At 38.1% G+C, this 12,918-nt stretch overlaps 1 protein-coding gene across 2 annotated transcripts in view; it reads right to left on the bottom strand.

Annotated features, from left to right (window-relative positions):
* Positions 1-12,918, bottom strand: part of AACS (acetoacetyl-CoA synthetase) — an 89,160-nt gene that overhangs the window by 30,499 nt on the left and 45,743 nt on the right. For both annotated transcript variants that reach the window (XM_001366660.4, XM_056821904.1), the window contains 3 exons: positions 11,577-11,724; positions 6,825-6,905; positions 3,963-4,087 (listed from right to left, as the gene is read on the bottom strand). In XM_001366660.4, the coding sequence (XP_001366697.1) occupies positions 3,963-4,087; positions 6,825-6,905; positions 11,577-11,724 (354 nt within the window). The remainder of the gene's footprint in view (positions 1-3,962; positions 4,088-6,824; positions 6,906-11,576; positions 11,725-12,918) is intronic.

The raw sequence follows: 12,918 nt of genomic DNA, 5'->3' as shown, positions 1-12,918 counted from the left end.
AGACTCGAGAGGGATCTAGGTTTCAGTGAGAGCCAGAAGATGGAAGGAGTAGGAAAGGAAAAGATTTAAGATGAAAGCAAAGTTAAGATCATGCATTTCAGAAAGCACACTGGAGGAAGTGGGCATTAAGGGAGACAGAAATAAGAAAGCAGGCAGTGAAGGAGGTCTGAATAATGACAGTCAAGAGTTCAGAATCACTTGGATGAGGAGGATGTGACCAGAATGAAGTTTGTCAATTTATGAAGAATGAGTTTGGGTAGGCTATCATTAGGGTGAACCAGCTCTAACTAGTTTGGCTAAGAGATTGTTAAATTTTCAGTGTAAGCATTTACACCTCAGAAATCACTAAAATCAAGAGCAATTTCTTGTGATTTTTTTATTGTTTAGACTTGGGAATCTCTCTAAGTTAATTATGCAGATTAAATGTGTGTGGCATATACTTTTTTTTCCCCCAGAAAGCCTAGCTGCTAACCATTTACCAGCTCCTTTCTGTATTGCTCTATATACTATGCCTGAGGACAAAGACAGTAGAAGTCACAAAGAAGGAATCCATCATCAGAAGTGAGGCCTGGTGGCAAAAGGCTAACAATATGGACACGTTTAAGGTTTGCAAAAGACTTTACAACTATTATTTCATTTCAGCCCCACAATACCCCAACTATTGATATTTCTGGGAGTTTGGCTTCAAAATAGAGACCTCTCAGAGTTTTAAGATGCCCAGAAAGGAAACCAGTGAAGGGAGTTTCCTCCCCTGCAGGTGGCCAGGCCAGCTGACTGGCAAGAAAAGCCTGATGGAATGGCATCTACCTGAGCAGGATGGAGTATAGTTTCTTCCCCACTGCCCTGGAAGACAGGAGATCAGTCAGAGAATGGATTTTTCCCCTTCCCTAAAGTTAGGAAGATGCTAAGTGAGGAACTGGCATAGAATGGAATGGTATTTATGTACACTACAAAGCACTTTTAAAATGGACCAAAAAGATGTCACTAAACTAACCATTCAACCAGTGTCACAACTAAAAATGGCTTCAGAATCCCTACCTTGGGCAGATGGTTCAGTCTCTCTAGAAAGTATATGAATTTCTTGAGGTCACAAGGGGAGCCCTCAGCAAATCACTGCTTCAATGCACTAATCACACTCTAGTCAATTACTGAAGTAATCATTTACTAAATGATCCCTGAGTAACTCCCAAAACGATTAACTTCCACTAGAGAATAGCTGATTCAACCTACAGGATCTTGCCATCTCTTACTACAGCATTATGATAATACCCAGTCAGAGATCAGCAAAATTAAACAACTAAAACAATTCAGTGCCAACTCAGTTATCAGGGGAAAATATCCCCAAAGTCCTGTTCCTAATACAAATCATTCATCCAAACGTATCTCAGATATTTCCCCAATAAATAAAACAAAATAACAATATCTTTTGGGTAAAAAAAAAAATTATTAATTCTTTCAAAATCTTTGGCTCTCTGTTAGTATGATAAATGAAATATTTAGTAATTAATGAATTTAATACCTAAATTTGTCTACATAAGTTAAAACATCACAGGAATTTCAAGGGCTCTGTTTCAAATCTCACAAATTCTGGTCATTAAAATCTTAGGAGAAAACAGTAACCATTTTGATGATTGCATTTGTTCAGTCAGTGCTTCCTTCTCTTAGAAAGAAGCAAAGAAGCCTAAACTGGAAACACTATTACTACTTCTCTCCCCTTCAAAACTCTGCTTTTGTTTCCTAATGGAATGGACATCTTATTTCACTTTGCTTCCTTTCCAATCAGTGCCTCACCCTCACCATGCAAAAATGCTTTAAATTTAAATATAACATTAGTGGCCACACAGAAACATGATCATTTAAATATACCAAATGCTTTCTTTCCATGGGGCCTTGCCCTCAAGCTTTATAACTAACATGACCTGAGAAGAAACATTTTCCTCTAAATATACCAACTTAATAGCTTATCTGCAGAATGGTTTCAAAGGCTATATGTATAAAGGGTGAAGATGTTTCTTCAACCAAATAACAAGGAACTTTATTAGAAACAACCTCATTAGGAAATGTCCTAATGGTATAAGCCAATGTCAAGATTTAAATATCACAACAAATAGGCCAAATTGTATTTAAATGATGAATGAACAAAAAATATTTATTCTCACTTTTATTTCCTACCATGAATAGTTCAAAACTCAAAAGTAGTTACATTTCAGGCTGCAGTTTACTCTCAGTCTCATGAAAGTACCTAGACTATATATAAAAACTGAAAAACCACCCTTGGTCAAAGAGAAATGAAGCATCATTGCACAATTGTATTAATCAAAATAAAATCAAGAGTACTGAGTAACTTATCTAGCAACGAATGTTCTCATGAGAATAATCTTTTGACATTTCTTAACGTCACTCTGGAAAGGAACAGGAAGGCAATTATGGAACCACTTCATTGCCCTCTCCTTGCTTCCTATAATCAACCAGAATCAAAGAAATGGCCCATACATACTTCAGTTTATACTGTCTTGTGGCCATTCCCTAAAATCTTAACATCTGCCCCTGGATCTAGGAAGAAATATCAGACCTTCTGATGCGACAGTGTTGCAGAAAAACAATGACAATTTTGGGGGCTGGCTCAAAGAATTGTGGTTCTTTAACAAAAGAAGCTAAGAACTATCAAACTGAATCATAACCAATCTAAAATTCTGCTTCTGATGAGAACCAACTGGTCATTTATAAGTAAGACTGTCCTTCCTAACCAAATATCATGCCTTGGTACTTAATAGCTTAATAAATGACTACTGATTCATCAACCTCCCAACTTTGAACCAAATAGCCCTAACTGCTCTCTATTTTAAAAATGCATTACAAAAAAATTTTGTATTATGGAGCAGCTAGGTGCCTCAGGGGACAGAGAACCAGGCCTGGAGATGGGAGACCCTGGGATCAGATGTGACTTCGGACACTTCCTAGTGCAATTCTAGGCAAGGCCCTTAACCCCCATTCCCTAGCCCTTACTGCTTTGGAACCAATACACAATATTGATTCCAAGATGGAGAATAAGGGTTAATAATAATAATAATAATAATAACGCATTACAACCCTATTATTCAATTAACTGTTGATATCAATAAACCTACATTTCATCTTGCTAGCATGGGCCCTCCCTCTACTGGTGTCCCAAGTTCCCTCTATACCTTCTCATCTGTTATAATCTGATCAATTTCTTTCCCTAAATTTTGCACAAAGGATTATCTTGATCTACTGGAGACTTTCTCTTGGTTCTTTTACTCAGTTTGTCCACCTGTATAAAAAAAGAATTCTCTTTTTGTCCTTAATTTGCTACTGCTGAGCTCTGAGAAGCATCTTCTGAAATCTATTATGATAAAGGATTCGATGAGTAATCCCTGTATTCCTCCTATTCAGATCCTTCATGCTTTTTTAGATGTCAATCATACTCTTCCCATGCCTCCATCTGAGTCTTCATTTTTCTAGACCAAAAAAGACTTGATTCATCATCTTAACTTGTCCTCATACTGCTACTCCTGCAATCGTCTATCATTTAAGCTGTCCTTCCTTGGACCAGAACTGCACACAATATTCCAAGGAGAATCCATCCCAATTTTGTACAGGGGCAAAAGGAGAGTATTTTCTTTAAACCCTTACCTGCTGCTTAGAATCAATAGTATCCATTCAAAGGCAACAGAGCAGTAAGGGTTAGCTAATTGAGAGACTTGCCCATAGTTAGAAAGTGTCTAAGGCCAGATTTGAGGCTAGATCCTCCTGACACCAGGCCTGGTGCTCCATCCACTGTGCTAGCTAGCTGCCCCAAGGAGAAGTTTGTATCAAATGCCCTTCTCAGTTGTACCCTGAATTTAGCTGCCTTAAGGCACATATTGAGAACAGTTGTTAATACTTCCCAAATCTCATACTTCACTAATAACCAACAAATGGCTAACATCTTATTTACCTACCCTAGTCTGTCAACCAAATCCCAGAGCACATTAGCCGTTGGAACCAAGGGAGAACCATCATACAGGACCACGGAAGCTCCTGTTGCAAGCACAGATACCAGCCAATTCCACATCATCCAGCCAATCTGGAAGAGACAAAGGACCAATGTTTATACCAGGAGAAATCTCTCCATTCACTCAGCATCTTATTCATTTGGATGGAAGCCATCTCCAATAGGTCAAGAAGGCCTATTCCCTCCCACAATTAGACATTTTATACATGCAGTACAGCATGAAAAGATGTGGAGGGCACATGAACAATACCATGTCTAACTCAAAGGAATTTTCAAAGGCAACAGGGCAAGAGTCAAACCAGGCTGAGAAGGGAAAAGATCACGAACATAGTTATGCTCCATACATAAGAGAGGACCATTAGAGGACCAACTCCAAGTACTATAATTCACTTGGCAGAAAATAAAGGAGACCCACACTCCCTCCCCCTTATTTCCCCTCATTTAGGGGGTAAGTTCTAGGAATCCTCCAAATAAGGAAATGAAATCCTGTACTTTCTCTGTTAAGTCTGTAAGTCCTCAATGAAAGACAAAATTATAAGGTTTTAACAAGGAAGATCAGTGCCTACACTAAAGGCTCTTTCCCTGATGTAATCAGAAACAAAAGGGCAAAGGAAAAGGTTTGAAGAAATTCAAGCTATATGTTAGCTAAACTGGTTGCCTAGAAAATTCACTAATGGGTAAGCATCACAAAGATCACAAAATCACAAATCACAAAAGCACTTCATGATGCAGAGCCCCTTAACTCCCATCTTTAGCATCAGCCTATAGTGACCCAGTTTCCCAAAGAAGGGCCAATTTAAACATTTCCATTCAGTATTACAAAAAGAGTAATAGAAAATTGGGTTTAGCTTGTAACTCTCATTTAAATTAGTATTAATTTGAGATCACAAACCTCATTTTGTTTAAAAAAAATCAAGCCCTCACTCTAGCTAACACAACTACCAAGAGAAGAGCAGTATCTAGGCCTCCTAAACAGTCCACTACTCTTCTGTTCATGGTGAACAAGAAGAGGAGGCGAAGGAGGTGGCAGTGTCACTAGCCTGATTACAGTAGGTACCTGGCACATGTAGATGAGACCACTTAATAAAGATAACACTGATGCTGCAGACAATCATCATCCCTTCCAAGTGGATAGCCCTTTATAGTTTAAGGCACTTCAGAATCCATTATCTAATTTGCTAAATAGGTTATGATGGAAATATTCTGCATAAAGATGAAACTATTCAAAACCATGAGAGGCAACACATCTCCAGTTTAAATTGAACATCTGAACAAATGTCCCAGGTCTACCAGCACTTCTATCAGGTGATAGAAAGCCTGACTGTTTTAAGTCATCAGTATCCAAATGAGACATATGAGCTGTCTCCTCCCTTTAGGGGATGTGTGCTTCTTAATGTCCATAAAATATTGACTTATTGAGGTTGGCCTTAAAACTCTTATAAAAGAATGCCAAATAAGAAATTGAATAAATTATGGCACCCAGTGTTTACTATAATCCTAGTTCCAAGAACAGAGCATCTGACAGCTTTCCTCAGAGGCATGGATCTCCTTGGGCCAACAAATTTGAACAACTCGTGATATTTAAGTGGGCATATGCCACTCCATCCCCCTCTCCTAATTCCCTATTACTCCATAATCCAATCCTAGTCCAGGAGAGAACTGCCCCAAAGTAAACCACACAGATCCTTCAGTTTTCTAATAGAAGCAATGCAGCAAGACAGACAAGAGGTATGCCCTAAACATATGGGCTTTCTCATAAATCATTAGGATTTTATTACCCAATAATTTTTCTTTTTTTCTCCCAGCAGCAGCATAGTATAGTAGAAAGGGTACTAAAGGTCCAGACACTTTCGTGTCTTAGTCTTGGTTTTACTACTAAGTTAGTAGTAAAGTTAGTTAGTAGTAGCTTCTTTAAGCATGTCTCTGTGACTCAGTTTTCCCATTTATAAAAAAAGGGAACAGAACAAAATGCTTTCTAGAGTCCCTTTTAATTCAATTCAATAAGGCATTAAGAGGCTATGTGCATGGCACTATGGTAGTAGCCTCTGGAAATTCAAAACTAAACAGTTTTTCTCAAAAGCCTTATATTCTGTTAGAACATGTTAGCATTCTACATTTCTGAACCTATTCATATTTTCACAGCTCGTATTACTCTTTAGGGATCACTACCCTGTATATAAAGTAGTATTCTCTTTTATTTGTTCTTAAACTACTTCTTTTAGACTTCAACAAGAGCAGGCCAGGGATAGTTCTAACCCTTAGAATTCAGTGAAAAAAAGAAAGCCAATTGCTCTCTATATCCATTTCCATAAATTAAAAATCTCAATTGAACCCCTGATAAGCACTGACCCTTCCAGAATGGAGACATAACATATAGTAAACTATATGTTCCTCATGGCTGCCTTTCTCTCCTATTAGGCAAATAGTCCTTTCTCACATTTCCACATCACATGAAGATAAGTTTGTACATATTGATGTCACACTGGATAGCAAGAACAGGGTGGGATTTGGTCAACTGCAGGAGAAGCCACACTGGCAATGATGACAAATAAGCATATGTTGTAATTCAGGAGAAGAATCCTCCTTGAAGACCAATGATCCACAATGATCAAATTTTATTTATAGTACCTTGGGAATTCTATTAATGTGCACAGTTGTGGAAGAGAGAGAGAAAAGCAAGAGAAAACATGTTAAACTGAAGATGTTTTCCAAGTCAGAGATGAAGGTAAGAGGAAAAAAGAAGAGGAGAGTCTTATTTAAATGCACACAATACTTTCTAAGCAGCTGGAATAAAAACCAAAACACTTACTGTGGTATAGTACATAATGATGTCATTGCTGGTTGTGTCTCCATGAAGAATGTGTTCCTTGAGATGCTGGATTAGGGTGCCCTACAGAAACAGGGAATAAAAATACATTCAACGGAGCTATTTTCCTTTTAAGACAAAACACCTCAGAACAAAATGTATTTTGGTAACTTAGGCACACTGCTCAAGGAAAAGAAACAATATACATCTTTTTCCACTCTGAGAAACTTGATTTCTGAGTTCTCATGAAGTGATGAAGGATTTCATCATGTCCTCCTACTGCCACTAACACCTGAGACATGCTAATGAATTGGACAAGAAAATGCCAAGAGGCTTTAAAACTCTACATGCTTTCTGGTGCTGGACTGACTAATGAGCCTTAAATTGAAACTGCCAACTTTAGGCTGAAAATAAAAGTGATAGATCAGAATTTACAATAAAGATGAGGCCCCCAGTATAAACAACATATGCTTTTGGAAACAAATACTGAATGAAATTCTGGCACAAATCATGATCTCTTTTCCAACTAAGAGGGGCTGGACTGGATATGTTAATGCCATCAATCTGACAAATAGCAAAACACTGCCAACTACAAGTGATCTGTATACTTAGCAAACTAGAAGTTAGAAGGGCCTTAAATAAAGTGAATGATTTAAGGCTAAGTCACTCTTCTGCTGAATTCTAACTCTCATTTCTAAGAAATGTCATGATTTTGGTGGGGACGATGACAGATGGATCATATTTCTTACACAATAGAACTCTTTGCAAGTAGGGGATGTTTCATTCTTTGTATTTGAATCTTCAACACCCAGTACAGTGCCTGGCACATAATAAATGCTTAGTGATTAGAACAAACAGAATACTCTAAAGGGTAAAAGAGAGTTGCTGTTCTACAAACAACTTATCCATTCTTTGCCTCAGTTTTATAAAACTAGGTAATCGGTATTCAGTTCTGATAAAGGCCGAATGAAATAAAAACTGAGAGAAGCACTCTAAAAGGAAGGGCCATCAGAGACCCTGCTAGAGCTCTCCATATTTTGGGGCAAAGTCCTTCTCAGACACCTGTATAATTAAAATCTGCTCCCCAGGACTCTAAATCCCAGCATCCTATTTACGTGTTTACCTTACATAGAGAGGATACATATTTGGTGTGACCCCGCCCCTCTCTCTTTTCCCGCAAACGCAGCTGGAAAAGCTGGTTTTACTCGGGCTTTTACCTTTATCCTTTTATTTCTTCTGCTTCAAGTGATTATTAATAAATCTTATAAAATATAATACTTGGAGTTATTGGATATTAACTTTAATCTTGCATACCTCCAAGGATTTAAGTCACCCATGTACTAAAGGGCTTTATCTTAATGCAGCTTCATTCAGGGGAGAGAAAAGCACAGACTCTGAGGAAAGATTTGTGCAGTGTCCACCTGTCAGATAAGAAAGAAAAGGACTCCTGGCATTTAGAGTGTGCCTTCATGATCTTGTTTGATCCAATCCTCCCAACAGTGAGGCAGCTACTATAGATGTATTAGCTTCCCTTTACCAATGAGGAAAACAAGGCTCCAAATGGTTTACTGACTGGCCCACAGTCACTCAGCCAGTAGCAAAGGTCCAAGATTCAGGTCTCTGCTGAACCTAAAAAGCTATACTTCTCCTACTATGCCACATTACTTCTCCTAGGAGAAGTAGGGAGAGGACAGGAAGAAAGCTGTTCAGAACAAAGAATTGGACCTGAGTCAGTTTGGTCTATGGAAACTCAAGCTTGGCTACTTTACAGGGTCTTACTCCCTCTCTCCTTCATTATTGAAGTCAACCTGAGAGTTCACAATGAGGCCTCAAAAACTTCACAGCGGAGAAGAAGGAGGGAAAGGGAGGAACAAAAATGAACAGAAAATTTTCTTTACAGTAATACAAAAAAAAATCATTGATTAGTGAGCTGTTACCTAACATAACCCCAACACTAATATAAGGAATTACTAAGAGGAAAACATATCATCAAATGTGTAAAAAAACATACTTGGGGGCAACTGGGTAGCTCAGTGGATTGAAATTCAGGCCTAGAGATGGGAGGTCCTAGGTTCAAATCTGGCCTCAGACACTCCCCAGCTGTGTGACCCTGGGCAAGTCCCTTAACCCCCATTGCCTAGCCCTTACTGTTCTTCTGCCTTAGAGCCAATACACAGTAAGGGTTTAAAAAAACAAACAAACATACTTATTGGTGATAACCATTCCCTCTCTCTCTATGTTTAACTTGTTATTTAAAAACTAACAATTATTTCCTCCATAAATGTAAGCAGTACTGTAAGAATTGAAATAATATTTCTACCCAGATATATATTTTATAAAGTTTATTAGAAAGGGTAGACAATCATTCCTCTAAGTAACCTGACCACATGTTTCCTGGCCTGCCAGTCTCTTCCTCTTTTTCCTTTTTCCTTTACCTGATTGCCCTGCTCCCAAGTCCGTTTCAAGCAAGAAGCCCCTTCAGGACCTCCCCCCTCACTCTTATTGACGTACAGCACGTACAGAGATGCAAAACCTGGTGCAAGTGTGTTATGTCTGGAATATTGATGGACAGGTCAAGCTACTCGGGAGGGGGAGGGAATGAACTTCCTTGACACAGTGTGAATATTGTTTCAAAACATGACAAAAATGGAAAATGTATTATATATGTATAACCTATATCATGTTACCTGCCTTCTTGAACAGGGGGTAGGGGTAAGAAGGAAAAAACACAGATTGCAAAATGTCAGAAAAGAACTTTTAAAAATTTTATTGACATGTAATCTGGGAAAACAAAGATAATAATAATAAATTAAAATTAAAATTAACATTTAGATATTATTTTGGAAGTAGACAGAGAAGATGAAACACTTGAGCAAACTGACCAATTCCTTCCTTCCCTCAAAGCTATAAAAAGTTGAGTCAACAGAACTAAATTTTCCACTCAGACACAGAGGGAGCAAAGAAAAATGGTTGGTTTATTTCTTCCTCATCACCCTAATCTTGAACATCTTCAGTTTAGCAAAGGAGGTTTAAAAGAGATAGCAAATCCCCAGGAAAAAAAGCTCCCCTAAAAGAGGGCAAATTATAATTTGGGAAAAGGTATAAATCACAGAAAATTATAACACAAATTTTTGAAGTTTAATTTTTGTCAATCAAATGTAATTGACACAAAGCATACTTTTTTGTTTTGTTTTGTTTTGTTTTAAAAACCCTTACCTTCCATCTTGGAATCAATACTGTGTATTGGTTCCCAGGCAGAAGAGCAGTAAGGGCTACGCAATGGGGGTTAAGTGACTTGCCCAGGGTCACACAGCTAGGAAGTGTCTGAGGGTCACATTTGAACCCAGGACCTACCATCTCTAGGCCTGGCTCTCAATCCACTGAGCTACCCAGCTGCCCCTGACACAAAGCATACTTAAGTGAGCACTGTGGTATATACATCATTTTGTAAAATAAACAATCCCCATTGATTTCTCTTCTCTGTAATCATAGATTTCCTATGTCAGGTCTCTCTTTGATATCATGAAATGGAAGGGTACATCTATTAAGGTAAGGATATTTCATATTTAAACTTAGTATATATCAGATAAACATATTTAAGAATTTTGTCTACATTCAAATGCCTCTCTTGCTGTGAGGTGGCATAAGAAGCTTGTTTTTGAGGGTCTCCATCAGAGAATTAGATTAAATTTCAAAAAGGATAAGCAAAAGAGATTTCTAAGATCTTGCAGGTAAAGGAAATTCAAAAGAAGACTGCCACACACTACACCTTATTTTTAAGCTGTTTGGCCAACAGGATCTACTTCTGCTGCTGCTTTCCCATCTAGTTTAAATAGTAACACTTTAGAAAGAGGTCAGCAGGTGGCCCTTTTCCTAGAAATTTGAAAGTTTATTTTTTTAAAACTCCCGGGTTTTTTTTTTTCCTCAAAATATGTGAAACATTAATTTTATGATCAAACTTAATCATATATAATCAATTTTATGTTCCCAAACTAACAAAGAGACTTTAGAACTCTACAGACAATACTAAAGTATACTAATGTATTTAATTCTACTTGGTCGCAAAGTTTCCTCATTTTGCAAATATCTTTTAAATTTTGGGAATGTAGAGGAAATACAGTACAATAGTAAGAGTAATGAAGTCCTTGAAACCCGGTTGATTTTAGCCAGTCTCATACTCTGGCATCTATTACCTATACAACCACAGGCAAGCTACTGAACCTCTGGAAATTTTATCTATAAAATAAGGGCAATAATCCCTACCTCAAGAAACAAACGAGTTTGTCTGTAAAGCACTTTGTAAACTGCAAGGAATTAAATAAATATCAACAACTGATGAAGATTGGTAAATATTTTTTCCTTATTTCTTCAGGAAAGCAATGCTTCAATGGGAAGCAATGAGGAATGATCTACTTTACACTATGCTAAAAATTATTTCTTAACCCCTGAAAGTCACCTGTTAGATCCATGTATACATGCAAGAAAAAGGAGGGGCTGATTAGACATATGAACACTGTGCAGGAAGCACACTCTGGGTTTTGGTAGCAAACATTTCTAAAAATCTACTTGGATTTCCATCATCATTTTTGCTCCTGCTACATACAATGCCCAACATTCATGAAGACTGTAAAGTGGGTAGGTACCAGACTGCTAGAGGAGCCCCCAAATACAAATAGTCCTTCTCCATCTCGTCATTATAAAGCGACACAATCAGTGACCAATACCCCCCCCCCAACCTATGGAAAGATGACCTACCCCAGCAGAATGCACCATGCACTTTGGAGCTCCAGTGGTACCTGAGGAGAACATAATAAAGAGGGGGTGGCTGAAAGGCAGCTGCTCAAATTCCAGCTGGGGAGCCTGGTCTCCTTTCTCAGCTCCAAGGAAGTCATCTAGAAATACACTGTTGGCAGATACAGGAAACAAAGTTGTTAAAGATCATCGATTTCTGAAATGTAGCACATAACCCCAAGAGTCAGCTGAGAAACAGTCCTCCCTCACAATGGAACTGACACAGCCAGCTGCTGGGTTATGCTCAAAAGATCTTTTGGTATGAGGGAAAGCGTGCCTAGAGCTCCACTTGACTAACATAAGTGAAGCCCTTAGACATTAAGAAAACTTTATAAATACTTTAACAAATTGAACAAATAAAAATAATTTGTAATTATATATTCATTGGTTGTATGCCATCACTGTTAAAGGGGCTCTTCAAACAAATTGCTAACTTTCACTTTTTTTAACCTTTATCTATGGTATCTTAGTATCAATCCTAAAACAGAAGAGCAGCAAGAGGTAGACAGTCAAGGTTCAGTGAATTGTTCAGGATCATACAGCTAGAAAGTATCTGAGGTCACATTTGAAAACAGGTCCTCCTGACATGGTGCTCTATCCACTGTGCCACATAGCTACTAGCCCTAACTTTCCCTCTCAAAAAGGCCCTTATTTTCACTGATTATCTGATTTGGGCAGCAAGGAGGTGCAGTGAACAAAGCACTCAAGGCCTGGAATCAAGAAGACCTACGTTGAAATATGACTCCAGACTCCAGATAGAGCTACAAGCTGGGCAAGTCATTTAATCTCTGTTTACCTCAATTTTCTCATCTGTAAAATGGAGATAATAATAGCATCTACCTCCAAAAGTTGTTGTGAGGATCAAATGAGAAAATAATGGTAGAGTTTAGCATAGTTCTTGACACACATGTAAGCTCTACAAAAAGGTTAGCTAGTGTTATTATTTTTATTATTGTTTTCAAATCCCTACCTCCCCCAAAGATAGGAAAAAGATAGCCCAGAAAGTCCAAATTATTGTATGTGCCAAGGATAGGCAAATTGAAGAGAATTATCTAGAGCACTGAGGAACTCAGTGACTTACACAAGGTCATCCCACCAGAGGAGGCACCTGAACCTGTTTCTGTGGTTCCAAGACCAACTCTATCCAGTAGGCCATACTGCCTCTGAGTGGCTGTGCCATGGAGTGAAGTCCAAATTAATTAGCCTTTACAATATTTCCAAGAGTATGCCACTTATCTGCAAGTTCAAAAACCACTCAGTGAATTTCATTTGCAGGCTATGTGTATTTTTTGCACCTAGCTGCCTT

Source organism: Monodelphis domestica, chromosome 3 (assembly GCF_027887165.1).
Source record: "Monodelphis domestica isolate mMonDom1 chromosome 3, mMonDom1.pri, whole genome shotgun sequence".
Lineage (NCBI taxonomy): Eukaryota > Metazoa > Chordata > Mammalia > Didelphimorphia > Didelphidae > Monodelphis > Monodelphis domestica.
The sequence above is the reverse complement of the archived record's forward strand: the minus strand, read 5'-3'. Positions and strand labels throughout refer to the sequence as shown.